At 46.3% G+C, this 27,924-nt stretch overlaps 2 protein-coding genes and 1 long non-coding RNA gene across 8 annotated transcripts; 2 read left to right on the top strand and 1 right to left on the bottom strand.

Annotated features, from left to right (window-relative positions):
- The first annotated feature begins 375 nt into the window (after positions 1-375).
- MYOT (myotilin) lies at positions 376-13,172 on the top strand. Of its 3 annotated transcripts, none has more exons than XM_061457008.1 (9): positions 376-399; positions 4,627-4,777; positions 6,884-6,985; positions 8,965-9,008; positions 9,550-9,682; positions 10,608-10,815; positions 11,286-11,451; positions 12,051-12,184; positions 12,586-13,172. In XM_061457008.1, the coding sequence occupies exons 2-9, from the start codon at positions 4,640-4,642 to the stop codon at positions 12,756-12,758; spliced, it is 1,098 nt and encodes a 365-aa protein (XP_061312992.1). In that variant the 5' UTR covers positions 376-399; positions 4,627-4,639; the 3' UTR covers positions 12,759-13,172. The 3 variants fall into 3 exon arrangements, with proteins under 3 accessions (XP_061312992.1, XP_061312990.1, XP_061312991.1); XM_061457006.1 differs by lacking the exon at positions 376-399 and adding an exon at positions 1,860-2,631; XM_061457007.1 differs by lacking the exon at positions 376-399 and adding an exon at positions 3,305-3,515.
- LOC133271142 (uncharacterized) lies at positions 3,202-9,023 on the bottom strand. 2 transcript variants are annotated; one of them, XR_009744011.1, is made up of 5 exons: positions 8,937-9,023; positions 8,308-8,478; positions 5,810-6,170; positions 5,571-5,688; positions 3,202-3,341 (listed from the first exon to the last, which is right to left on the bottom strand). It is a non-coding gene; the product is annotated as an uncharacterized LOC133271142 (long non-coding RNA). The 2 variants fall into 2 exon arrangements; XR_009744010.1 differs by having other exon boundaries at positions 8,308-8,958.
- A 1,293-nt stretch (positions 13,173-14,465) lies between the features above and the next one.
- On the top strand, positions 14,466-25,758 carry PKD2L2 (polycystin 2 like 2, transient receptor potential cation channel). Of its 3 annotated transcripts, none has more exons than XR_009744008.1 (13): positions 14,466-14,580; positions 15,361-15,485; positions 17,365-17,618; positions 18,330-18,551; positions 19,042-19,270; positions 19,786-19,956; positions 21,349-21,530; positions 22,628-22,748; positions 23,140-23,241; positions 24,044-24,123; positions 24,220-24,264; positions 25,020-25,141; positions 25,563-25,658. XR_009744008.1 is itself a non-coding variant. In XM_061456999.1 (13 exons), the coding sequence occupies exons 1-13, from the start codon at positions 14,529-14,531 to the stop codon at positions 25,675-25,677; spliced, it is 1,824 nt and encodes a 607-aa protein (XP_061312983.1). In that variant the 5' UTR covers positions 14,466-14,528; the 3' UTR covers positions 25,678-25,758. The 3 variants fall into 3 exon arrangements, 2 of the variants coding, with proteins under 2 accessions (XP_061312983.1, XP_061312984.1); XM_061456999.1 differs by having other exon boundaries at positions 24,216-24,264; positions 25,563-25,758; XM_061457000.1 differs by having other exon boundaries at positions 25,020-25,674.
- Positions 25,759-27,924: the final 2,166 nt, after the last annotated feature.

Here is a 27,924-nt window from a genome sequence, read left to right as displayed (position 1 = left end):
AACGAAGCGGGATTTACGGACGCGTCCCCGTTGCTGCCCCGTTCGGAGCAGCCGGGACTTCTCTGTCCTATAGCTCTCGCCTGCTCCAGTTCCCCTCGGGGCCGTCCGGGCATCGAGCCCCCTTCGCTTCCCCTTGGTGCGAGGAGAGACCCGAGGGTGCGGGATCGGGTCCTGCTGCTCCGGCGGGGGCCGGACGGGTGATCACTGACCGCGGGCACCTGCCAAGCCCCGCTCCCGCCCCTCGGGGACGGGAGACTCTTATTCTGACAGCGGTGACGGGCAGCGCGGTGCCACCCGCGGGCAGCGCATTAAAGCCGCGGCCGCGCTGCGGGGCCCCGTCCCGTTCCTCCCTCCCTCCCTCCCTCCGGTCGCAGCCCGGTGACAGCACCCAGGCGGTAGGTAAGGGGCTGCGGCTGGGGGGGGTCAGCGTCACCTTGCGCTCCAGAGCCGGTTAGGGAGCCGGAGTGAGATGGTGATGAGCGGGGGGCACCGTCGGGGCGGCGGTGGCAAAGGGAACGTGGGAGGCAACCATGGGGAAAAAGCGTTTTGCTGTTGTTACCGGTTGTTTTCGACTCGCAAGGTCAAAAGTCTCCTTGGATTTATGGCGTTTCTCCAGCCCAAATCAAGGTGGGATGATCTGAAGGACTTCCCCCTTGCTGTGAGCTAGTGAATCTGTGCACTCCTCTAAGTGCAGTATTCGAGCAAACAAAGCGATTCTAGAGAGCAAAGCGTTGGTTTCTGTGCACAGCCCGGAGGTTAAATGAATGGATCTGTGCACAGTTAACAATATAAAATGGTACCAAACCAAGATCCAACAAGTTTTTCTGCATCAGCAAACATGAGCATATTGTGGATATGCTCCTAAAATTTAAGCCAGCTTCAGATTCCACGAGCAAACCAAGGGGAAAGTCAGGGAATTTTTAGTAGAAAAGCTCTATTTCTGTGCAGTCAATTCACAATGTATGTTCACAATTACCTTTAGGAAGTGAAAGCTCTGAAGCTTTAAAAGGAGACTGATGTCTTCAGTCATCTCCCCCCCCCACGGGAATTTATGACCCCGCGGAGCCCTTCCTGAGCTCGGCAAGGATAGGGATACAATATACAGGGTATATATAGCAGTGAAACAGCTGAGCTCACTGGGGCAAGATTGCCATTTTTTCCAGCACATGTAACTGTGTGGGTTTATAGTCTCGCTTTTTATTAGCAGCTTTACGTTTATTCTGGGGGTTATTTAGTTATCCTGGTGCTCAAGTTCAGTTCTGATCAGACTTGCTCAGTTCTCTCTAGTGAAGCTTTCCTGGGTTTTAGAGTTGATGGAAAACCTGGGGTTAGATATTAAGGACATGCAGAATAACTACAGGAGCTCCAAGCATCTTGGCTTGCCCTATTTTATCCTGCAACTATGTCATGCTGGTAATTATTAGCCCTAACAGCAAATCTGGACAAGCACAATCCTTGGCATTCCAGTGCCAAATATGAATTGGGTATAAAAAGCTGTGAATTCAAAACCCATTAGAGAAGAAATGAGAATACTTAAGTTTCAAAGGTTTAGGCTTAAGAGTGGGACTGGTTTTATGCTTTCCTATGGAATAAGGAGTTTCTCAGCACAAATGGCCAATTCTCTGAGCACATGTAGTATTTTGACAGGGCACAAAGCTGTATGAGCCAGAGATCTTTAGTTAAGACGATACATGGCAAAATACCCTGCTTAGCAGTAGTACTTACAGTCATCTATAGTGTTATGAAGGTGATGGTCCTCTCAATAAACCCATTGCTGTTTCCTTTACTGGGCTCTTGCAGATAAGAGCCCTGCACCCGAGTCAGAGTGCATGACCTGGTATTGGAATCCAAAATGTTCATACAGTCCTGGAATAGTTCTCATCAATCCTAAATCTCTTCATTTTAAGCTCAAGCTTTAATTGTCTGAACTTCCTCCACTTTGGATTGCTCATGACTGCTCACAACACAGTATTTTTGTGGTTCAGATGGTGATGTGCGATTTATTTTATCTGTATTGTCTTCCTTAAGGGAAAATCCACACCAAGAAAGCCTCTATTCTGCAAGGCAAGGGTTCCATTCTATCCAGGAGCCCAGCCAAGACAGCTTTCGTGGCCTACCACCTAGTTTTTACCAGGCACCCATCCAAAGCCAGTTATCACCAACAAAAACCCAGGACAGCCGCGAAACCTCTCCTATGAGTGTCCCTAATTTCCCATCCGTTTCCTCTATGTGTCAACCAACCATGTTTAACTACGAGCGTCCAAAACACTTTATCCAGTCTAAGAATGTGTGCCAAGGGCAACAGCAGCCTCCGGGACCCGCAGCCTCTACCGAGTCAAGCAGACAACTCAAACAATCCTCCATCCTAATACAGCCTCGTAACCCCAGCGGGCAGAAATTCTCCTCCTCGTCATCGCTGAGCTCTTCAATCACGCTCTCCTCGCCCTCCTGTAGTGCCCCTAAGGAATCCACATATCCCGTCACTCCTGCATCCGCGCAGTCTCCTGCTAGCTCCTCATCCGGGCAACGGCTTATATCCATGCCTAACCAACCCCCCGCAGCATTCCTGTGCTCAGTGCTACCCTCGCAGCCCGACTATAACAGCCAAACTCCTTCTCCTATGGAACCTCAGTAAGTATATACAGGCTTCTAACCTCCCCTTGCTTTCCTCTGGCCTGGCCTCTCCCGTGCACTGACCACCCCAAATCCAACCATCTGGTGAAGCGCCGGCTTGGCCGAAGCCAATGGTACAACCCCCATTGACTTTTGATGTTTGAGGGAGGACTCTGCATGATTCGGGTTAGGAGGCTGAGTGCTTGCCCTTGGTGTCTGTGTGGGACAGATGGGTATCCGACCAGGAATTAAACTGCACAGCAGTCATGTCAGGGGCTGCTGGGCAGCTTTTCTGGAGTCAGTTTGAACAGTTCAGTTTGATTTGATGTAAAACTCTTATTTAAGTGTCTTCACCAGAGGATGGACACCCATCTCAAATGAGTTTCTCCCAGCAAACATGGCTCATGGATGGGGAGGGAGGGGGGAAGGCAGTAGTAATCCCACATCTAACCAAGGTTCCTAGTAAGTCTCAGCAGTACCTTCATGTTCCACATCACGATGGGACTCTATGCTCTCCTACAGTACAGTTTTCATTAATCATAACAGGAAGGCGGCCACATGAAAACTTTACCCCTTCAGACCAAAGCCTAAATTCTTTCCTGAAGATGTATTATATCATTTTTCCTTTGGGCTGCAATCCAAATATCTTCCAAGGTCAATGAGATGTCAGAGGGAGCTGGGTCTTGCCTTCTCACCACTTGTATTCCTGCCAATATTAGCTGGAAGTCCTGCAGAAAGTCAGTGCGGAACACACCACGCTCAACCGAGGATGTTAGAAAGGTGATAGGGGCTGGGGTCCTGCTGGCTTGGGTATAAATCCAGGTTTAAGTTCCAGTTTGTGGCCAGGGAATCTGAACGGTTGTGGGATTTCTTTGAATCACAGTATTGTGCGCAGCGGAAAGGTAAGGCTGAGTGCGCTGTTGCTTAATAGTACTGCAGGAGTGTGTGGGGTTAGTTATGCATCTGGAGTAACTGCTGGGTTCTGTGTGTAGTGTGGGGCTGTTTTCATAGCAAAGAGCTTTAGTGCCTCATTGTGCTTTTCATATCAGCTGTTCTTCAACACAGCATCCTGTGAGTTGAGGAATTATTTTCCTTATCATGCTCCACATTGTCAGATGGGGACAGGAGATGCATTAATCTGTTGGGCAAATTATTAATGTTTTAAAGTTGTAACATGGGCGAGTTATTAAGTCCAAACAGTGCTGGGAATACATACCAGAATTATAACTTGAATAGTATGATGATGGTATTGCATTGCAATGATAATTGAATAGAAATAATTGCTGAACACAACTGCAGCATCGGGGCCATGCTGTGTGTAGCAAACCAGGTTGGACCCTGTCAGCACAGAGTGCTCTGACCTCGAGCAGATGTATTTTGAAGGATGTTCCTCCTTTTCTAGCACCTTTCAGGATCAAGTCTAACTCCAAAACTTGACCATGTCTCTTGACTATGGATTACAGGACAGGGCCATGTGATGGGGTCCTAAAGACCCAGCCTGGTTTACAGTAAGCCCAGCTATTGACCATCTGGACAGAAGTGCTATGGAAAGTAGCTTTCTGGGGCCAAGAGGAAGAGGACAACTAATAAGCTATTTGCTCATACCCAGTCAAGTAGTTTGTGACCTTGTTGAGGATTTGCAGCACCAGGGCTTTACTAACAATGGTAATTGCAAAGGAATGCAGTTTCTGAGGAAGAACTTGCTCCCAAATGGGCCACATTGCTAGCGCACATCTGAGGCCTGGCAGGGGCCACTGCAGGGTGTAGAGATGCTGAACAGCCACCCACAGCAAACTGCTGCGAGTGCTGTGGGAGGAACTCAGTGATTTGGTTTGACCGTGATGTTTCCCCTTTTGATACCCAGTTATGCCACCCAGCCTACCTATCTCCCAAATGCTTTAGGTGTTCATTTGAACTACAGTTTCTAGATAGCAGGTTCATCTTGCGTGCGTTCTGTGAAGCTGTCAAGCAGGCCTACAGAAATAACTTTGTTTTCTCTTCCTGCATGAGCAGTTACTCACAACCAATGTATAACAAACAAGCTAGCATCAACTCTATGCAGAAGACTTCAGACCATGAAATTCGAGGAACAAAAGAGGCCCTCATTCAGGACTTGGAAAAGAAACTCCGATGCAAAGACAACCTTCTCCAGAATGGCAACCAGGTAAGGGAAACCTGCTGAGGGAAGAACCAGCTTCCTCTGACTCTTGGTAGCGCAAGCGGGGATGTGGAGAATAGTTCTAGTGCCCAGAGGCACTCCAAACTGAGCAGAAAGTGGAAGGAAACGCTGGAGGAACACTGCCCAAACACTGAATGAATGGCAAGAGATGGTTGCTGTAAATCTGTCTGTAGGTATGTACTGTGGCAACTGAATGTCTGCATCTCCCATGACATCAGAAAGGGATGTGTTAACTTCTGAAAGCCATCTGATGCAGCAAGATGGGTTTAATCTGCTATTGCCTTTCCTCTTATCCTACCTTCTTGGCTAGCACACACCATTCAAGCTGTCTTTGAATTTGTGCAATCAAATCAATAAGGCCAGGACTGGGAGAAAGGTACCTGTTTAGAGCCATGGTATGAACTTGAACTCTGCTGGTGATTCTGCTGGGCATCACATCTACAGACTAGAAACCCAAGGAGAATCCCTCAGTTCTCCAGACACCATCTCACCCTGGCTTTCTATGCTGGGGTTAATAAACCACCCAGAATCATTAGACACTTAGAGAAGTACCAATATTTGAAAGCTCATTCTAGAGACCATCACCACACGTGGTAAACCTCTTTGCTTGGGTTTTATATGAACAGAAAATCAAAGAAATTACATGAGCTTTCATCATCAAATCTTATCTCCTATAAGAAGGACTCTTAGTCTCACTACCTACTTATTTGTTCTGCAAAGGGGAAAAATGCAATCCCCTTTACCAAGAAATCCAACTCTAGGAGAAAAAATTGCTTACCAGTAGGGAAGCCCATAACAATAAGCTAAAGTGAGCAGGTCTCTAATGCGGGAACCTTCCTGCTGGCTGGAGGCAGACAGGTAAAAGCCCAGTGTTTATAGTTTCCATCTTCTTTTCGCTGGAATATAAAAGAGTTTTTCCATTACCATCAGCAGGAACAGGTTTGTGTCACATATATTACTTTAAACATTGAAGGAAAAAGAATATATGAGGTCAAATCTGACTTAATGTGTCCTTACCAGGAACGTCCTATCTGCTGTAGGAAAGCCTGCCATTGCAAGCCAGCTTTTCTTCCCATAGGAAGCCAGGCTAAAAATAAGGCTTATGCAATCGCTGTGCTGTGTCCTCATCCCCTTGTCCTCCAACAACGTCTGAACCAACTGGCCAATCTCAGCCACACTTGATACAGCCACAATGACCTCGGGGATATTAAGCTCTCATAGGTTTTCCAAGAGCTCTCTCATTCTCTTCTAAAGAAAAGTCCCAGAAGCCTCCTTAAACCTTTACCTACCCAGTAGTAGCTACACACACGTCCCATACACAGAGCAGAAACCCAGTGAGAGCTTGTCCTTGCATCACAAAATCAAACCCAAGGTAAACCTTGTGGGAAGTGAAGAATCAGGTGCTCTGGTGCTCAGGGGACTGATGGGCTCTTCTAAAATAACCCAGATGACAGAACTTGAATTTAACCCCTCTCATATTTATCCCTATGTGCTGCATCTGTATTATAGGAACTTATTGTTCCTACTGAAACATGTTCTTGCCTTCTCTCAGCATTCCATCAGGGGCTGTTGCACTGGCATAAGCTTCCCTTGTGCTCTCAGGGGTAGTGGTGCTCCCCTCTGGCTATGTCTGCTGCTAGTGTGGCTCTTGCTTTACTGGGGCTATGTGAGATAGCATCCATCATGGCTCTAGCTCCTGAAGTAAATCCACAGCTGAATGACTTGGAAAGTTTTCCCAGCTCTAACAGAATGGTACCCTGGGACTTACTCTGGCTTCTGAGATAATGCCATCAGTTACCCATAAATAATCGCAGTGGAGAAAGAGGAGGGGTGGAAGGCCACAGATGGCATTAGAGAGGCTTTGATGAACAGGCAGTTTAATCTTTGATGCATTTCAGTGCTGTATATATTGAGGCTGACTTCAGCAGGCATCACAGACTGCAAACCCTCTGGAACAGACGGGGGGGTTCTATTCAGCCACTGCTCCCATTGACAACACCCTGAATTTGTGGCATATTAATACGTTCTTACAAGCTGACCTGAAATAGGGAATGGACTTCTGACTAGAACTCCTCTCCACTCTGCTTGAAGCGATTAACTTATGAAGAACGAATGGCTCGCAGGCTGCTCGGACCAGTAAATGCTGCATCCGTGTTGGAAACACAAAGTGAAGACAACATGCAGAACGCACAGGTAAAAGGGGACCTGTCTCTAGAACAGTGATTTCCTGGTGATTGTGCTGTGGCTTGCTTGGACCTGAGCAGGGCAGAGAGATGGGGTTTATCCGGTAACAGTGCAGCAGATGGAAGGGGACTGCTCTCACTTTAGGGGGTTTTTTGGGTGGTGGTGGCAGGAGGAGGGAATTTAAACACCATCCCCTTGCTGGGCCTGATCTGTAGGAATAACCTCACCAAGGAAGAATTACAACAGCTGCTGCACAGCACTGTGGGGTGACAGGCAGGGAGCAGCACAGTGAGTGATACAGGTACCAACTCTAACAGCCTGAGTTCAGGCAGGGCCAGGGCAGCAAGATTTACACCTGTCACTGCTCGGAGCAAGTGACATTCACTACATGAGGTCAGGGCCTTGGGGTGGGATCAGTTGAGTTTTAGCCCCTCCAGGGGCCTGCATTCATTAAGAGGAAGCAAAGCAGTTATTTTAGCAGCCCACACGCTGACAGAAGAGAATCTGTCGCTCCTGGCATCTTCAAAAGCATCTTAGTTGGAGACTTGCATCACTCATTGGTTATTCAGGCCAGTTAAAAGCTCTCTTTGGCACTCCTGTGATCAAAGTTAGTGGAAATGTCTGTGATGTGTGCACCGGGTACCTGTGCAGCCAAAGAAAACATCCTTCCTGCTGCGTGCCCATAGAGCCAGCAGCCTGGCACGCACCTTCCAAAGTGTGGTTAGCAAAACTCTTCCCTAGAAGAAACACTTAAGATCACAGCAAGGGAGGAATACGGCATTTGAGCTATTTATCCCCAGTAATCACCTGACAAGAGTAGGTAAGAAGGGAACATTACGGATGTCAGTGCAAGGAAAGCCCTATCTTTTGCAGATAACAAGGAAAGAGTCAGTCAAAACAGGGTAACTGACAGCTTTTAGGATGTGTGAAATGCTGCATAAAAAGGAGCACTGGGAGATGGGGAGACCTTATTCCCATTGTTCAGTCTTATTTTTAAATACTGTAGTCACTGATGCATCACTCAGCTTCCTGATTCCTCAGGAACTTAACTACACAGTCAGTCCATATAATAGAGCATTAAAATTAGCAGCAGCTCCATCACTACAGCATCATCTCATAAGACAAGTAATTGTACAGAAGTTGTGTAAATGAGCAGATACAAGCCATTGCCTTTGCTTGAGTTCAGTCCAGCAAACCCCTCATTCACATAAATGCTTTCCCTGAACTTCAGGCTGCTTCTGTGCTTGAAGCTTAAACCCTGGCTTAAATGTTCTACAGAACTAGACTACAAGCACAGAACCAAGCATCATAATGGCTAATTGCAAACACACCAGAAACTTCCATGCAGCATCTCCTCTGTCTGACTCCATTGCTAAAAGGAGTCACTGGTAATAAACTGCATTTCCAGACGTGTAAGTTCCTAGCAGGGATCAGTCCTGGGTATGGAGCAGATTCACTCATGTGATGGTGGAGTTGTCAGTGAGCTTACTTGGTGCTGTGATCTAGAAAGAGAAAAATTTTCCAGCTCAGCATGCGTCCATTGCTCTTGGTACCATATTTAAGTGGGCACAATACAGTGCTCTTGCCAGCGATTCCACTTCTATTCCTGCTATAGGGAAGGACACTCTGTACTTTGCTCTCATTTTAGATACTGCTGGTAGTACTATTCCCCTCTAACAAAGGTTATTGGCACACAAGGCCTTTGGCCGGCCAAACAAAAGCTGCTGCACCTATCACCTGTGCAGAGTGATGAGGAGTTGTGCCATCCTATTAATAGTACTTGTTACTGTCATAGCAAAGCTAAGGGTGAAAGCAGTGTATTAGCTCCTGATGCGAGTTCCTCTACCTCTTATCCCGATGACTCCTGAAGAATTCAGTTTGCTTTTAAGCAGCAATCAGTACATGACATTAAAACGGCTTCTTGTTCAGTCTATAGATAAAACTTTCTGTGTTAACTCACCTCTTGCTCTCCTCTTTCCAAACACCAGAACGCAGAAAACATCAGACTGCAGATTCCTACAACACACGTAAGGTAATGCATAAACTATGTAAGAGTTGCTGTGCTACCTCAAGACCTTATTTCAACTGTTTGTAGACAATGTTGGTTTTATTTCACTACTTATCACCTTTTATAAAGTAGTAATTACAAAGTCCCTTTCTTCTTTTCAACAAAAACTCTACCATTTATGATGCCTTTGATCTTAATCCAGTCAATTCTAAGTATAACACTGGAGGTTTAAAGGCTCAGTGTACCTAGGGCAAATATGCTTCGTATTCTGGAAGGTTACTCTCTAGTCACAGCAAGGTCTGACAATGTAAATGCTGAAACACAGCCTTGTAAGTTCTTTTGGATATTAGGCCAAAGATGAAGGCTTCATCGGTCTTGTTTCTGTGTTGAACAACTTGAGCAAGATAAGTGGTTATCAAAGCCCATGCCTTCCAGCTGAAAACCAAACCAGAACCGTAGTGTTGGACTCCTGAACGTGTTGAGGGCCTTCAACTGCAGTCAGTGTTTTATGTCATTCGTGCTGTGGTAACTTGTACACAATCAGCTTTTCCTGCCCACTTTTCAGGAGCAGACCATCCTCAAGAGGAGATGAACGTGGACACGACTCAATCCAGGAGAAGTTTTTCCAGCCACGTTTTACGCAAGTGCCTGAAGACGTGATTATTGAGGAGGGGCGATTCTGCAGGCTCGACTTCAAAGTAATGCCAGCCTTTCCCTTGCAGTCCCATTAGCTCTGTGGGGTGTGTGGCACGGAAGGGTCTCTGGACGGCAGTGCCTATGCATGTTTGCAAGCCAGAGCACTGATGGCAAATGGTACAATGTCTCTCCAGGCAGTGTAAACCTAGAAACAGGAGATGGTGAAATGTTTTCCCCTTGGAAGATGTAAATGTAATGAGTTGCATGAGAATATGGTTAAAGTTAAGAGTGGTAAATACAGCCCACCACCTTCTCTGAGGTAACTGTGCCCTTGTTGGAGCAGATAATCTGGCAAGAAAATGCCCTAATTACAAACAGACAAAATGGCCTGAAACTGCACGGCCGTTGTACCAACCCTAGGGTAAGAAAGAACCTAGATCTGCACATGCAACTTCATTGCAAAGGCTGTTTGCTGGTTGTGGTTTGGCTTGGTTTCCCTTAATCACTTCCAATCTCTTTCCTTAAGTAAACTCTTGCCAGACTTGGCATTTTGCTGCAAATTGCTTAACTTCTGAATGTTGTGGACAACCTGCAGCATGTCTGCAGGACAGCTTATTTACATCTATTATCAAAAGAGTGTGATATCAGCACTGCTGACAGTGAGAGCTGTGGCATCAAAAGGGAGAGTTTCCCCTTCCACGAACCCACAATGAGTACCTGGCTAATCAAAGCTACCTTACAAGATGGGTCAGGGGGTTGTAGGACCAGCCTCTATCGTCTTGAAGCTAAAGCTCATCTTTCCACAGCACTTCAGAAGCCTTCCTCTCTGTGCAGCTCCACGTTAATATTCAAAAGTAGGCAAGACTGTAAAATTTTGTGGTAGGATCATGATTTGATCATTTATGGGCATCAAAATCCCCATAACATTGAAGAGCCTTATAGTCCAAAACCTGTTTTAACTCTTCACTGCTTTTCTCTCCTTCACAGGTCAGTGGGCTGCCAACTCCAGATGTGATGTGGTATCAGAATGGAAGGATGGTTCATCAAGATCAGTTCCATAAAATGATAGTGTCAGAAAAGGGATTCCACTCATTTATTTTTGAGGCTGTCAAGTCCTCTGATGCAGGGACATACGAATGTGTGGCTGTCAACCGTGCAGGAGAAGCATCTTTCGCAGTAAAAGTGGAAGTCATTGGTAAGACTGAGAGCACTGATAACTACCTGACCACACATGGCAAATCTCAGTAGTCTAATGCTTTCCTCCATGCATTTGGAACATAAACCAATTAAGAAGCAGAGCTAGATCTCTATATATTCAGTCTCAAATGACAGCAAACCCCTTACCTTTTCCAAGACTGTTTTAAAACATACATCCAGGATGCCATATTTCTTCAAATCCCTTTTGATGGGACATTTAGATGTAGTGGGATGTCCAGAATTTGGGAGCTGTTAATCTCCCAAGACGAATAACCTATGTTGACTGACTCTCCTCCTAAACTGGATTGTGTCTACTATACCCTTATGCTCATGGGAATTGCCTATATGCTAAGGAGATGCAGTAAGGAGCATGTGCCCCACTGAATTAACATTCTGATATCTTAAAAACCAAGCCTGACATTAGCATTCAGTACTTACAGTAACTCCTCTTTATCTTCTTTAATTTAGCCAAAGAACACCACACGCCGCCAACTTTCATCTTCAAGCCACAAAGCAAAAAGGTTTTTGAAGGAGATACAGCCAGACTCGAATGCCAGATCTCTGCTATCCCAACACCCAGGATTTACTGGAAAAGAAACAACGAAATGGTACAATATAATACAGACCGAATAAGGTATCCCACTAATGAGTTGGTGTGTTAGAAAACAATAACCAGTATTTGTTAAGCCAAAATTGGCTGGTTTTAAAAGCAGCAAGCTGGAAAGCTAGATCTGCCCCTTGTTTATGACACACAGTGACCAGGACCATAAGTCTTGGTTTTGAGGGCACAGAGAGAAAACTGTGACTAGATGCCACACTGAATTCTAGCAGCAGTTACAAGGCCCACGCAGAAGCCTGGCCTTAGGATTGAAACATGCAATGCATCCATCATGTGCTGATGCAATGGAGCTACAAAAGGGCCTTGATGCTACATGATATGATTCACATGATGTCAATCACACATTGGTTTGGGTTGGAACAGACCTTCAAGCTCATCCAGTTCCAACCCCTGCACAAGCAGGGACACCTTCCAGTAGAGCAGGTTGCTCCAAGCCCCGTCCAACCTGACCTGGCATCACTAGTGGCTGACAATACAAATGCAGTGCTGAAGTCTAAATAGCCCTGCAAGAATCGTTCTAGGACTTGCTCAGTTCCTCAGCATGTAAGCTGTCTCTCTGATTTCAATGTCTTCTCTCCTTATGCGGCACTTACACAAACACCTTCACTTTTCAGCTTGTTACATGACAACACTGGAAGGATTTGCCTCCTGATTCATAATGCAAACAAGAAAGATGCTGGTTGGTACACTGTGTCTGCTGTCAATGGAGCAGGAGTAGCCACATGCCATGCCAGGCTAGAGGTTGCAAGTAAGTACCACATCACAGTGCCACAACCACAACTGAAACTGCCCCTGGCATTCAGAGCAGACCCTCAAGGTGAACCTAATGAAGCTTAGAGTGCTGGGAGGATTGCTTTCCAAAGATAGTGACCCAGACAAAATGTAACTCTCTCAGGAAATCTCTTTTGCTGAGTGTCAGGACACTGTGATGTGTCCTTTGAACGCTGTTTGTTATCTGCACTGTTTAAAGACTACAGTTTGATGCCAAGAAGGAAGGTGAATATAAATCTCTGGTGTCTGAGATATGGGCTTGGTCTGTTAAATTCTTCCTAAGGGTTTGCCAGTTTATGCTGCAGATAAAAAGGAACTGGGTTGCTCTGCCCCGAGTCTTTCCACAGACACTGAAGGAGGCTTTTTTCTCTCTTCCAGCACACACAAACAAGCCACTTCCAGCCCCAAAGCAGTTACGGGTCCGACCAACTTTCAGCAAGTATTTGGCACTTAATGGAAGAGGACTGGATGTGAAACAAGCTTTCTCACCAGAAGGAGAGTTTCAGCGGTTGGCTGAGCAGTCGGGACTGTATGAAAGTGATGAACTTTAACTGGAAGAGGAGATCTCACACCTGTAAGAGACAATTACAACATAGATGCAGTTAACTGGTGATTGCCCTCATTAGCAAAATACCTATCTACAGATTTCTACTTTCTCGCACATTCAGCTCTTCCCCTTTTACCATATTAGAGTTTATTTATATGGTTTGGTGACTGTAACCATTTACTGAGGATTGTATTTGAACTATAAAGCCTAAGAAAGCAGGCTAACTAGCTTGTACGAGCGTGGGTGGGTTTAGGTCTACCTGTACTTGGTTACATGCTGAAGTAGGTTGGTTTGTACTGCTGCTCTAATATCACTCTTGATCGTATCAGAAGTCTGTGCTGTCTGAATACTAAACCCAAATAGATTAGAGTGTTTTTATGAGAATAAATTAGAGGCAAATAAACCTTTGAGTAGCCAACATCAGCCGTGAGTCTTCCTTGATCTGTTAAAACCAGCTTGCATGTGTCTAGCATCAGCTGCAGCCTGGCAAAGGTAGATTTTTACCCTCTAAAGTCTGCCACTGCTTCCCTCCCCTCTCTGCTCCCCCCGTTGTTTCTCTTCTAATACCTATAAACTAGATGCTGGCACTCCCTTACCACTAAACCATGTCAATGAGGCACCATTAATCCTCTTTCTCCTCGCACACTTGACCTGAAAGCTGCCCTGCATCATCTGAAGCTTTAAAGCTATGTTTTCCCTCCTTGCTCCGTTAATCAAGGCTGTCACTTACCTGACTGTTGACTCTCAACAACCTATTGCTTTGGATCCTCCAAATGGTTTGTGCGGTGCTATTCACAGCCACCTTGCTCAGAATGACAACCACAAATACCATGAAATGCGATTTTGCCCACTCCACCAAGCCTGATCTCTGAAGATTTTTCCACTGTACTTCCTAAAAGGACACGGCTGAGGGTGGAACGGGCTCCTGGGGGTTGCACAGCAGCACTGCTGCTTGTCAGCAAGCCCCACAGCATCTTCCAGCATGGAAAAAATGAAGCCTCCGCTTCCCCCCAGCACTGCAGTGCCGTTAAATAAACCCCCAGCTCTGAACAGCGCGATGCTATTAAACTGCTCACAAAACACAACAGCTCGATCCCCATCCTTCATCTTCCTCCCCCCCCCGGGCTGCCCGGGCAATGAAATACACTGAAGTAAGTCCTGCAGTGGGTCTGAGCTGATCACACAGATCGATACCCCATTACCCGTGTGCTTCTTGTGGGCATGAAGACGCCGCACTGCTTGGACCAGAGCCCGGCACCAGCGCTGAGCGGCAGCATCCCGGCTGGGAGCCCTCTGCGCTGCGTTGCCGTACATTTAATCGCCGATCTCCCGTGCTCCCTGCGCTCGGCTCGGTTTAACCGGTCACAGCCACCGGTTAATCCTGCCCGACGGGCGCGGGCTCTGCCTGGCCTGCCACCGCTGCCTGCGGGACGGACCCGAACCGAAACACAGCACCGCGAGCTGCGGCCCGGGGCGGGGGAATGCTCTCACCGCCGCCCCTTGAGGCTCACACCGGGGAGCGCCGGGAGCCGGCCCAGCCCGGCCCGGCCGCCATGGAGCCCACGGCAGCGGCGGACCACAGGCTGCCCGGCCGCGGTGCGTCAGGCGGCCCCGCTGCCCTCCGGCCCGGCCCGGCCCCGCTCCCTTCCCCTCAGGGCCGGGCCGCGGCCTGAGGGCCCCGTGCCCTGACCGGGCTCTGCCCCTGCCGCCCTTTCCCCAAGCAGGCACCCCGAAGGCCCAGGAGAAGGGCACCAGTGAGCAGGAGCTGAAGGACATGCTGCGGGAGCTGGTCACCTACGTGGTCTTCCTCATAGACCTCTGCATACGTAAGTGTCGTGGTTTAAACCCAGTCAGGTAACTCGTTCACTCACTCCCCCCCCTTTCTTTCCCTCCCCCTACTCCCGGAGGTACGGAGAGGAGAATCGAAAAGAATGCAACTCCCACGGGTTGAGATAAGAACAGTTTAGTAACTAAGGTATAACACAAATCACTACTGCTACCACCAATGATAATAATGATAAAGGAAATAACAAGGGAACAGAATACAACACCTCAGCACCCACTGACCGATAACTCGCCCCCCAAGCCCGACCAAGCTCCAACCGATACCTCCTCCAACCCTGCAGTTTCCCAGCCCTTCCGGCTAACTCCCAGTTACATCCTGGGCATGACGTGCTGTGGTATGGAATACCTCTTTGCTCAGTTTGGGTCAGGTGTCCTGTCTCTGCTTCCTCCTGGCTTCCCCTCCTCCCTGGCAGAGCATGAGGCTCACAAAGTCCTTGGCCAAACCAAAACATCTCTATCAGCTCTGTTCCCGAGCTGAAAGTCAAAACACTGCACTACACCAGCTACCAAGGAGGAGAAAAATGACTGCTACTGCTGAACCCAGGACAGTAAGTCATCAAAGGGCTCGAGCCCTGCTGACAAGTCCCTACCGTGTGCGCTCTGCCTCTTCCCCTATCCCCTTTATCCACCCCAAAGCACCACTTCAATCAAATCGCCTTTCTCTAGCAGATTGAGCTAGGGACAAGCGAAGCAAGGTTAGAAGCTGTCGTCATGCTCTCATTTTAGCCTGTGAGCATCCTTTCTTTGCGCCTTCTTTCCAGTGGCCTTCGGCATGGTGAGCGTAGACATGTACCACCTGAACACAGTCATGTCCCATCTCTTCATGGAGCCCGCTGAGGGTGAGAATGGTTTTGGGACCATTCGGAGCAAAGCTGACTTCTGGAAGGTAAGGCTTTTGTTACAGACAAGTGAGGAATCTCCTGGTGCTAATTCGGAGCGATACAGGCTCATGGAACTCAATGAACTTAAGGTCCTCTCCAACCCTAACCATTCTGTGGTTCTCCTAAAAGCTGTGTGCTAGATGTTGTGTTTTCAGCACAAGAAAGGCAAATAACTCATTAAAATGCATTTGTACTGGGTGCAAAAACACATGAACACTGATACTTCTGATCAATCAGTCGAGGTAAACAACAGCCCAGTTAATTGCTGCATTATGTTCTCAGTGAAGCTTGAAAAGAGCTTCGATAAAACCAGATTTTGGGTTTACAGCTCTTTTGACTTTCAGCTGCTAAAACCAATGCAGATGTCACAGCCCAGAAAGCCAACCGTATCCTGGGCTGCATCAAAAGGAGCGTGAGCAGCAGGTCGAAGGAGGTGATCCTGCCCCTCTACTCTGCTCTCGTGAGACCTCACCTGGAGCATTGTGTGCAGTTCTGGTGTCCTCAACATAAAAAGGACATGGAACTGTTGGAACAAGTCCAGAGGAGGCCACGAGGAGGATCAGGGGACTGGAGCACCTCCTGTATGAAGACAGGCTGAGGAAGTTGGGGCTGTTCAGCCTGGAGAAGAGAAGGCTGCGTGGAGACCTCAGAGCAGCCTTCCAGTATCTGAAGGGGGCTATAGGGATGCTGGGGAGGGACTCTTCATTAGGGACTGCAGTGACAGGACAAGGGGTAACGGGTTCAAACTTAAACAGGGGAAGTTTAGATTGGATCTAAGGAGGAAATTCTTTCCTGTGAGGGTGGTGAGGCACTGGAATGGGTTGCCCAGGAGGTTGTGAATGCTCCATCCCTGGCAGTGTTCAAGGCCAGGTTGGACGAAGCCTTGGGTGAGATGGTTTAGTGTGAGGTGTCCCTGCCCATGGCAGGGGGGTTGGAACCGGATGATCTTAAGGTCCTTTCCAACCCTAACTATTCTGTGATTCTATGATTTCCAGTGTAAAACCACCTTGGCTCCCCTGCTTTGCTGTTACATTACCCTGTATTTCAGTGAGAGTTGCAAAACACTTGTCTCTGTTTTCACTGCTAGATGGAGGACCTCCCAAAATGACCAGCATTGCCCAGCTGCCAGCAGGAGGCAAAGTTTCTCATCCCACTCTTCCTTACAAATGGAAATGCCTGGCTATAAGAATTCATTGGGAAGAATTGTGCTTCCTCTTAGCATGGTGTCTGTAATTGCCAGTCCATCAAATAGGGAGCCTTTGCTATTACAGTGTGTTGACTGATGCACTAGGCATGGTTGTAATGCGTGCTCAGATGGTCCCAAACCATGAGGGGGTGTTGTTTTGCACTCAGAATAATACTCCCCCCAAACTGAATCCTCTTTATTGGCATCTAAGAAACACCCAGAAAAAGAGGGATTGCTTCTTCCCCACCTTCACAAATAAATACCTTCAGATGACTAAACCCCTAATGAGAAACATATCCCAAACCAGATCTGTCAGAGATTAAGATAACCAACAGATTCTGTTAAAACAACATACAGCGTTTGTGTTTAAACGTATTTGTTTAGAATTCAGGAGAATTCTAAGGAGATGTTACAGTCTTGCCCTGAATAATGCCATTACACATCCCTGATAGAATTGCATAGGGAACAGAATTGACTCATAGCAAAAAGATGTAAATATATTGTATGTGCAAGACGGTACATTGGTGGGAGTTGTTTGTATTCTAGCTTAGACTCTGTAGCGATAAGTAACCTGGGAACCCAGTATTTGTGATTATTAGAGATAATAGTAGAGATATCACAGGTTTGTATGCTAAAAAGAGGGGCAATAGTGGTATTTAAATCTTCTTCTGAAACCCTAACCTCACTTGTATGTGCAGTTTGTACAGGGACCGCTGTTGGATGGACTCTACTGGGACAAATGGTACAACAACAAGACGTTACCCTTCCAGAACTACAGCCATATTTACTATGAGAACTTACTGTTAGGAGCAGTCCAGGTTCGACAGGTGAAAGTGCGCAACAACACGTGCTCCATCTACCCCTATTTCCGTAGCTTTTTAGACAGCTGTTACAGTGAGTACAGTTACCAAGCTGAAGACAGGTCTGACGATGCTCTAAGGAGCGAATCTGAGTAAGTCATCCTGCTCCAGTACAGAAATGCTTTAGGAAACCTAACCAAAGCCTTAATGCCACTACTGTTCACTCAGTCACAACTGTGCATGCAGTTAGCTGAGTTTTTCTTCTTGTTTTACACTGTGATAAATCATGGATTTGCTTTTGTGCCAGCATTATGGATGGGAATTTAGCATGGGAAATGTAGAGCAGAGAGACAGGAAGAACTGGAAACAGCAAACCCAGTTCAGCAGAAGCACATGTTAGGGGGTCCATCTCCATTAACATCTCTGGAGAAATGCTCAGTTATATGAGGCTTGAATTTAAATCCCATGTTTATAAATTGGAATCATGCTAAAATGCTCTGAAAACAGAGCCAAAAGGCCTGCTTCACACACTTCATTTAGCATGAATTTAACACAATGGAAGAACCTGTGAACATGCCACAAGAACAATGAATTATGGAAACCAGAGATACTCCATTTGCCTACAAAGGTTTTAAGGTAATGAACTGTCTGGCCCACATTGGGCAAAATCCAGATTCATAACCAATTGCTGTCTTGTGAATGCACTGAGCAGCTAAATATAATGTGAGTATCTTAAGGCCATATTCTTTATGTAAAGAAATGCATTGTTTAAAGAACCAGCAAGCATTGTATAAAATAAAAGGTGAAGCTTACTTCAGTCCAGGTTCCATAAACTGAGTCCTTTTTTTCCCATTTCTGACCAGATGGAAATACACCCCAGCTGATTCATTTACCCTGTGGTATTTGGGAAATATGGGCTTGTATGGCAGTGGAGGGTATTTGTTCACCTTACCTAAATCGAAGCAGGAGAGCATAGAGAAGTTGGCCTCTCTGAAGCAGAACAACTGGCTCACTAGAGGAACCAGAGTTGTATTTATCGACTTCTCAACATACAACGCTAACCTAAACCTCTTCTGTGTGGTCAGGTGAGTTCTTACCTTTGCTACATGTGAAGTTCAGTTTATTGAGGCATGATGCTTTCATAAGGATGCAGGGGAAGGCTGGTCACCTCAGGCACATGCAGCCACGTTTCCCAGGTAGCAGCTGGCAAGACAGTAATCCATTAAGAACGCAGGAGTGCAGGGAGCAGGCCCAGATCCTTCTTTTCCATGTTTTTTTGTAGTAGAGGGTATCTGGTCCTTACAGCTGCTTGCTGCTGTCAGTTGGAAGGAATTTCATAGCCTTTCACAAGGTAAGAGACCGGATTAGTAGTCCTGTTGTCAGCTTAGGGGAGGGAAAAGACTAAGGATACAGTGAACATTTGCTCTACTGAGAAACAGTACCTTACAAGAAGACCTTAGAGATGTAGGAGTTCCAGCAAGGTATTATGAATGTAGTAATGATTAGTATTAGAAAATAAAGGGCTGAGACGATTTGAAGGGATGGTAACTAACACCAGTCCCCAATTTTTTTCAGGTTGGTGGTAGAGTTCCCTGCCACCGGTGGTGCTTTCACCTCTATACATATCTACTCTGTAAAGCTCCTCAGATACATCACACGTTATGATTACTTCGTGGCTTCTTGTGAAATCATCTTTTGCCTCTTTATCATTACATTCATAATCCAGGAAGCTATAAAAATAGTGAAACTGAAACGGGAATATTTCAGAAGTGGTTGGAGCTGGCTGGATTTGATGCTGCTGATGGTGAGCTACCCCTTGACTTTCACCTCTGTGCTTGCCAGTGTAGGCTTGCACTGAATACACAGCCAACAAGCCAAACAGCCCAAATCTGTGTCGGGTTTAAGTCAGTCACCCAGTGTTCTGCACTGAAGAGGCCACATGGCCCACCATGGTTCAGCACATTGAACCCTTCTATCTTTGCTGGTAGCTTGCTGCGGCTCCACATCTTTCATACTTTCTATCCACCTTGTTTGAGCCTTCATCTTTGCAGGGCAGGGAAGCAGTAGCATGTAACAGAGCTAACATAGTAAATTAGAATGTATGTAGCATGTTAAATACCACAAGGCCAGAATTATCACAGTACCATTGCAATTGTTTTGGGCAATAAAGTCTTGTATATATGGATTATGACCAAAAAAGCTCAGGTTTTCCAAATCTACCCAAGGGCATGTTGAAATCAAAGTCTTCCCTATGCAAAATGATAGCCTGAAGGAGAAGGCACTTAACTGGACTTTTCACTGGCTTCTGCTTTCCTTCAGGTATCCATCCTTGCCATTGTCTTCAATATCTACAGCACTGTAGAAGTGTCCCTGCTAATGGGAGAGCTGCTCTCTGATGCCAGTGTATATCCAGACTTCTATTTCCTTACATTCTGGCAAGTCCTTTACAACAATATGATTGCTGTCAACATTTTCTTTGCTTGGATAAAGGTATTGGCTCTTATTCCCTTTTTTGTACTTGAGAATCAGCATTCCTAAGCATAGCCTAAGTGTTCACTTGTACCTTTTCATGGGTGAATTGCAAAGGTGGGGCTAAAAGGGAGAATTTTGTTTATGAGATTCCAGAAGAGTTTAAAATTACCTCCTTCTCATAAACATGGTCACACAGATTCCAAGCCCATCTAGAAAGGAATTTTGCACATGGGCAGCTGTCTCCATTGGAGCAGCTGAGAAATGAGCATGGCCAAACAGCCTCCTCAAACTCAGTATTTTCCTAGACCCAATATGATCCAGGTCACAGCCTGATATATACAGATGGCATGGTTGTAATAGGTGGAGCTATTCATAGCTTTTGTAGCCAAAAGGAAGGCAAAATGTGTCCAAACTTGATTCAGCAGTGGCTTTGTGCCCACCTTTCGTTTCATTCTCGCAAACAGATTTGCTGATCTCTGGACAGAGTAGCAAACTGCTCCAAGATTAGGAGCTACTTTTGTTCCTAACCAGATGCTCTGGGGCTAAACCAGCCCTGCCTATTTGCCTGCCACTGCCCCATATCTGCTAAACCTTGTTGGCTCTGACTGGGCTCTGCTCCCCTTCCCCTTTTCCCAGCAGACAGCAGTGACTTGAGTTTGGGAGGCCTCAGTGTTCCCAGTGGCTGGATGAGGCTTCCCAAGGCCCTCTCTGCCCTAATGCATTTATAGAACATCCAGCACAATGCAGCTATGAAACGGGCAGGGGATGTGCTCACATCTGGCAGAGATCACACTTTACAGTCATGTCCCAGGTACCTCAACGCAGGCTATTGTGAAAGGTCACATCCTTTTAAAATCAACAGGCTTTTGGCCTTCCTCCACCTCCCAGCCCGAACAGAAGCTGTTTGGGAGCACTGGCTGTTAACCAGTTCTGTGCACAGCCTTCCTCACTACATCCCTCCTGTACCCCAGCCCCTGCATCACCCTCCCTTCAGACTTCAGTCAGTAGCACAGCTGTGTTTATCATTAATGACTGTCATTGAACAAGGCTTGTTCAGGCCTTGTTTCAGACCCAAAGTAAAAGAGAGCTCCTTACCAATTCTGCAGACACGGGGGTGGAATGGCTTGTGGTCTCCTTGACCCGGGGTCCATACTGCTAGACCTGATCACACATATCAGTCCCCAGCAAAGACCTAACATGCTGTTAGCTTTAGTATAGACACGTATTTTCCCTGCAGAATATTCATCTTCTCCAGAAACACACCCAATCCTAGTGTGTTTGTAGATACATCCCATTTCTGGGTACAACTTAACCTGTAAATGACGATTATGGATAACATTCCAGAAATCCTGTTGAGAAATTGCCACACATTCTGATCCCCCAATAACAATATGTTCTGTTCTCTTGCAGGTACTTAAATATGTAAGGTTTAACAAAACAATGGAGCAGTTGTCCTCCACTTTATCTCGCTGTGCCAAAGACATCATTGGGTTTGCCGTCATGTTCTTCATTGTCTTCTTTGCCTATGCCCAGTTTGGCTATCTGGTCTTTGGGTCACAAGTTGAAGATTTTTCCACGTTCCAGAAATGCATGTATGTACTTTGCAAACTTTAGGATACAAACTGCTGCAGGCACAAACCAGTTTCTGCTAAGCAGAACTTAAAGAGTACAGGGCTCCAGCACTTCAGCTTATCTCATAGAGTAAACCCCTTTTTGATTCCCAAAGCCTTCCCGTGCTCAGAAAAGGCCATATGTGCATTAAACAATGCAGGGGAGCCACAGAAAGGGAAGCTCAGGAGCAGGTCACCCAATGGAGCCATTAGTCCCCCCCCAGCTCTCAGCTTTCCTGCATGTAACCAGCCCCTGGGTGATGGGGCAGGCCTGGCAGCAGGCTGCCTCTTTCCCCCCTTTCAGAAGTAAGGGCATAAAGCCACTCAGCAGACACACTCAGAGCACAAGCTGAACACATCCACCTGCATGGCCAAGAGTCCCTGAATCCCATCTGCTGGCTCTGCTACTCACTGTAGCGTCATCATCAGATCAGCTCCAGGTACCAGATGGAGCTGGCTTTGATGGTCCTCACACTTTGTAGGGTCTCTAACCTGACACTCTCAGCAAGGCTTGAGTTTTACCCCACGGCTACGTTTCTTACAATTCAGAGATCTTTAGTGTAGCAAATTGTTTGAAAGCAGCTTTTCATGTAAAATTAAGGCACTTTGAAACCAGCAAACCAGCTTATTTTAGACCCACCTGGGTGTGAGATGGTTTTAAGATGCTGCAATACAGAGAAATAAGTATTTGCCTTCACTAGGAATAAAATCCCCTCTAGGGAGCATAGGGACCTATACTGATACCTTCTGTGCTAAGAGAAGGTGACGGATCATGAAGCCAGAACAGCAGGGAAACCATTAAAATAAGCCACATGACCTATCCAAAATGAAGGGATTTTCTCACACAAGCACACCAGGACAAATTCCTTTGTACTTTCAAATTCCCAAGTATATGCTAAATGGCATGTTATCACTGCTGTACTATCCTGACTCACCTATTGATTTCAGTGATGAAGGGAATGGTGAATCAGTCTCAGTTGTATCTCTTGCTTTGGGCTTCTTTGTTTGCTTGTTGATGCTTACAATGCTCCTCTTTAGGAGAAGCCAGTCAACCTCACTCTGGTACTTTTTACTCCCAGCTTCACACAGTTCCGTATTGTGCTGGGAGATTTTGATTTTGAAAACACAGAAGCAGTAAACAGAATCCTTGGACCCATTTACTTCATCTCATTCGTATTCTTTGTGTTCTTCATATTGCTGGTAAGGACTAGCTCAAAAATGCTTATCCTTTTGTATTAGCAGTAGAGAACTATCATGTAGTGCTCCGAGACAGCGGTTTTCAAACCAAGATGACCCCAGGCTTTGTCCTGGCTGCCCCTCAGTACACCTGGGCAGAGACAGCAGTCCTTGACATTTCCCAGCTCTCCCTTCCTCCAAACTGCCACAAAAAGGGGCTTTTGCACCACAAAACAAGCACATTGAATGATGAGAATAATGTCACCAGATAATGTATCTGCATTGGGTGCATCTGCGCTCAGAAAAGCTCAAGTCCATACATGCCCTAGCATGGAGCAGCCCCCAAACAACAGCCCCAGCATAATACAGATGCAGCTTCCAGAGACAAATGTCTAACTGCATTCCTCCTGTGCAGAACATGTTTTTGGCCATTATAAATAACACCTATTTGGAAGTCAAAGCAGACTACGATGTGATGCCCAGTCACAAGCTCCCCATCAGAGACCTCTTTAGACGTGTAAGTAAACACTTGTGTAACTACCTCATTTAATTCCAGACAGAAGGGGGAATTCTAAGCTACATCACTAGCAAAGAGCCTGAAACAGCTGGGCCATAACCATGTAAGAACACTCAAGTATTGATCTTCCACTTTAAGTACAAGTTTGACAGATGCAGAGACATCCTTCTATCGAATCCCCAGGAGCTCCTAATGGCAAGAGCAGTGTATGAGTTAGGGTGCAAGGAGCCTACCTTTACTTCACCTTTTTAAAAGGAATATTTAAGAGCAGCCTGGTTTGTGATTATGTGCCATCATATTCTTCAGAGCTTACTGTTGCTTTTCTAAATGGAGACACTAAAGATCTTCTGTGCAGGGGAAGATAAGACAAGTGGAAATACTGGCCTTTAAAAATCCACAAAGTTCAGACCGTTTTTATGTGCCAGAAATGAGCATAAAATGGGAACAAATCTTTTCAGTGCAACTTGAATTCATGACCTCAGCCCAACAACACCAACAGCCCAGCTCAGATTCTCCCACCCAAGCTCATTCTCCTACTTATCAGGACTACAGTAAGATTAAACTGAATATGCCTGAAAACAGAAGCTTTTACTAGATTTGGTTGGCTATTACCTTCAGGGCTTTCATGACTAATTTGAGGGACGGCAGGGTAAGTTCTCCAAGTTGAGCTAAGGGAACAAAGAAAGCGATAGACTGGTAAGGTTTCTGTTGAACTGCCAAGGCAGTGCTGAGGGTTTGCTCCTTGTGCAAAATGTCTCTGGTTAAACACAAGCCATTTAACATTAATTCTGTCAATGTCCAGAGTTGTGATAATGCCCTTATCAAGCTCAAGCTGAAGAAACCTGAGGAAGACACACAACCAGCAGCAGAGAAGTTGGAAAGGTAGGACCTCAGTATTGGCTCTTACCCCCTGCACCGAGCACGGACCTGTTCTCACAGCACTTCTCTCTCTTCTCACCTGTGTGAATGACAAGCAAGGAATTACCATCCACTAGAAAGAAGCATGTTTCTAAGAGCGAAAAGGTAGGTTTTATTCTTTCCTGTCTTCTTAAAAACTGATTATATTTCAAGGGGTTGAATAATACAAAAGGAGTCACAGTTGTCCTCACTGTTACTTACAAAAGCTATTTCTCCACAGGATGCTATTTTTAACAACACAGGAATGGTAAAAGCTAGACCTATAAATAAAGAAAAATCCCTGATAATGTGCAACACTTCAAATGGGAGCCTGCTCAGGCAAGGTCATACACTGCAACAGCAGAGCTGGCCATAGGGTGGGATCAGTGTGGCTTAGCAATGGTATAAAGTTGTGAGATGGGCATCTGCCCAAATGTTAAACAGAAACAGATGTATGGAAAACAAACAAGTTTCACATCAGTTGGTTGGGTCAGAGGCTGCATCTACAGTAAGAAGAAAGGTCACTGTAGCTTCTTTTTGCTTTACAAAAGGGTTTCTAATAGTTCCATATCTGGGGTAAGCCTGTGCAAGTACTTCCAAAACACTTTTAAAGCAGCTAACTTGCACAAGAGAGGGGAACCCCCTTGGCTCACTGTGAACACTGCCGCACACACTTGCCATCTCTCTGCACTCCACAAAGAAATGTGCATTCCTATAGCCTGTCTTTTTGGGAGGGCCAGGAGGAAAATCTACTTTCAGATAGAGACAAAGCTGCACAGATCTTTTCCTTGCACAAGTGAGTATGTTACAAGTGTCCCAGTGAGCCATGCTGGCTTTGGCTAGGATTGCTATTTCTTTTTAATCCTTCTGCTGTCGTACAGAGCCCTTCGAAGGTATCAGAGCTACAGGCAAAGAAAGAAAGACATCAGATGATTTATGTGCCTGCTCAGAACATGGCCTCGGGCCCAGCTCAGGGCTACGTCACCATTGCAGATTTTCAGCAGTAAGTATGTGGGATCTCTTCTTGCACTCTTATCGCCATCCCCCAGCAGCTGCAGCCTTAGCTGAAACCCTCACCGGCTGACAACCTGGGAGACAGCAGACCAACATAAAGTCAGTGATTTTTAAGCTATTTTAAGTCCTTTTATACTGGCTGATAACAGCTGCCCTTAGGGAGGGAAAAAGGAAACAAAAGGATTTAGCAGAGCAGCTTGTAAAGACATAAGTCAAGAATGAGGTGGGACAAGAACATCTCCTTGTGGCTGCCCAGGAAGGGGGACGGGGACCATAGGACCTTGTACTTGTGAAGTGGCATTTCAGGACTTAGATCCTTGGCAGCTGACCCAAGTGAGCAAAAAGGCTGTAACTGCAAGTTGAAGAGCAGCACCATCTCAGGGATATGTGGCTGTGTTCGTGTGTTCTAGGCTCGTGAGTTACACAGCTGAACTGGGGAAGGAACTCAACACCACCAATGCAAGACTCAGGAGAATCATAAGAAACATGCAACAGCAGGATGCTGCAGACAAGCCAACATGCTGAAACACTTGGCTGCTCAGCTGGTGACAGAGACGGCCCCAACTCGTCCCGGTTTAAATACATCCAAAGTTCCCATCCCCTTTATTTTGTTCTATTTCTGGCTAAAAGAAGCAGGAATGTTATTAAAGGTATTACTAAAAAATAACCATTGTGGCTTCTGGGTCTCTGAGAGCTTCAGGTGCTGCTTTAACTCTTATAACTGAGCAGCCTTGCTGGAGTTCTGGGTAGGCATCTCTGTGGATGCCTGTACAACACTGATTCCTGTGCCTTGTTTGGGGGCTGCTGTGAGACACAGATGTGTAACCACAAGGGCAGATCACCAGCCATGGTGACATACTGGGCCTACTCCACAGCCTCCTCTCGCTCTCTGGCCCTGTGTAACCCAGTGCAACCCTCAGTCACCAAGCACAGTCCACCACACAGTGCATCTGCTGCCAAGGTTAACACCTAGTTCCCAGCAATTCCTGTTCCAGGCATTGCTGCTTCCAGAACAGGTTTCCTGTTGCCTTCAGTGGAAGCAAAACTCTTTCCAGGAAACAAATCTTGTACTGTGAACCACTAGAGGGCCCTTTGCTTCACCCTTGCACCAGCCTCGATGTTCCAAACATCCTTTTTATTCCCAAATCCATATACACCCGTTGCCTTCGAGACAAGGTTTTATGTTGTGGCCAGAAGCTCTCGACTCCTATGTAGCCATTAATACTTGTTCACTGCTGGGACTCTGCCCCAGGAGGAAATACAGCACATTTACAGATGCCACCTGAACACACCAAGAGAAAACCTGACCCTGTACCAGGCTGCAACAACCCACCTGCACCACAGAGTCCCTGCCCTGGGACCTTCTGCCACTGTATATCCCAACATGCAGCCCCCCCAGCCTCCAAAGTATCCTGAATCACCCATCCTACATGGATTTATAATACTGTAAAGCTTTACGCCCTGCAGAGTACTACTGGGGTACTACACGATCTCAGGTCTCTCTGCACCTAATCACAGCATGGAGGAGCTGTGTCCTGAAGGGAGCAGATGGGTGCTTGAGGCACCCAGAGATCACTCCAGCCCAGTGGCACAGCATAGCCATGCACTGGTTTGCCCATCAGGGTTCACTGATTTTGCATTTCACTCTCCTGGGCAAAGCCAAGCCATCCTCTCTCTTTCAAAGCAAAACACCCCTTTCCCTCCACTTCCAAAAGGTTCTTGTTGCCATGCAGTATCCCAGGACACTTGTCCCAGAAAACCAGATCATGACCTGTGTTACTTGGTCACTCCATAGCCTGACGGGCAGGAAAGCAGACACATTGCACCTTCGATAGCTCCAACCTTTCCTCCAATTGGCAACCCCTTGTACAGAGAAGTCTCAAGCCCTTTAGACACAGTTACATACCCAGAGCTTCCTGGAAGGGCTTTCCAGCACTCATCAGCTTTGCTCTACTCTGAGGCACAGGAAAGCCTCTTCACAGTTTGCCTCACTTCCCAGCAAGCTCCCTGCCCTGCAGTAACATAATGGCTCAAGCAAACCTGTTTAAAGAGGTAAAGCTTGGAATACTATTGACTTGCGTTGTCCCAGAACTGGTTCTTCAGCAAGAAAGATCTGTCCTGGTATCACTGAGCTTTTTGCACCCTCAAAAATAGCCATTTCGCCTCTAATGGTGTTCAACACAGGGTTGCTCTTCTTCATTAGAATATTCTCAGTTCCTTGCATGTGGATTTGAAGCAGTTCTCACTAAACCACTACTTGAAGGATTTTTGTGTTCTCATTAGCACCCTGATCAGAGCAAGTCTCATTGAATAAATAAGGAAAAAATAGGAGAAAATAGGGAGAAACACACTTAAGCCAGCGTGCAAAGAATTTGTGCTTTCTTTCCACCCCTCTTTGGAGGAAAGCCATTGATGCCCTGAAGAACATACAGTAGCTGCCTTCTGTCTCCTCTCCCTCAGTCTCCTAGTTGTTTCTCTTGTTCCCATTTACCTACACTGCCACACAACCACAGAGTCTTCACCTTCAGGAGTTCTTCTGCTTCCTGCCAGGCCTTAGGCTGAAGAAAGGTGGATTCACACAAAACACAACAGAAGAGTCAGTTCAAAAGCCCCGAATTGTTTTTCATTTGAACTGACATCAACAAACCATGAAAATAAACACCTATTTGGTCCAGAGGAAAAGTATTTTCTTGTGTTTACAGCAGTGTGTGCAGTAACAGTGCCTCCTGGCCACAAACACAACTGCTGGGATGCTGATTTTAAGGCAAAGGG

This window comes from Pezoporus flaviventris, unplaced genomic scaffold (assembly GCF_033815535.1).
Source record: "Pezoporus flaviventris isolate CSIRO_AGI_PZ_B2104156 unplaced genomic scaffold, CSIRO_AGI_Pfla_v1 ptg000023l, whole genome shotgun sequence".
Lineage (NCBI taxonomy): Eukaryota > Metazoa > Chordata > Aves > Psittaciformes > Psittacidae > Pezoporus > Pezoporus flaviventris.
This window is presented reverse-complemented; position numbering and strand designations above follow the sequence as displayed.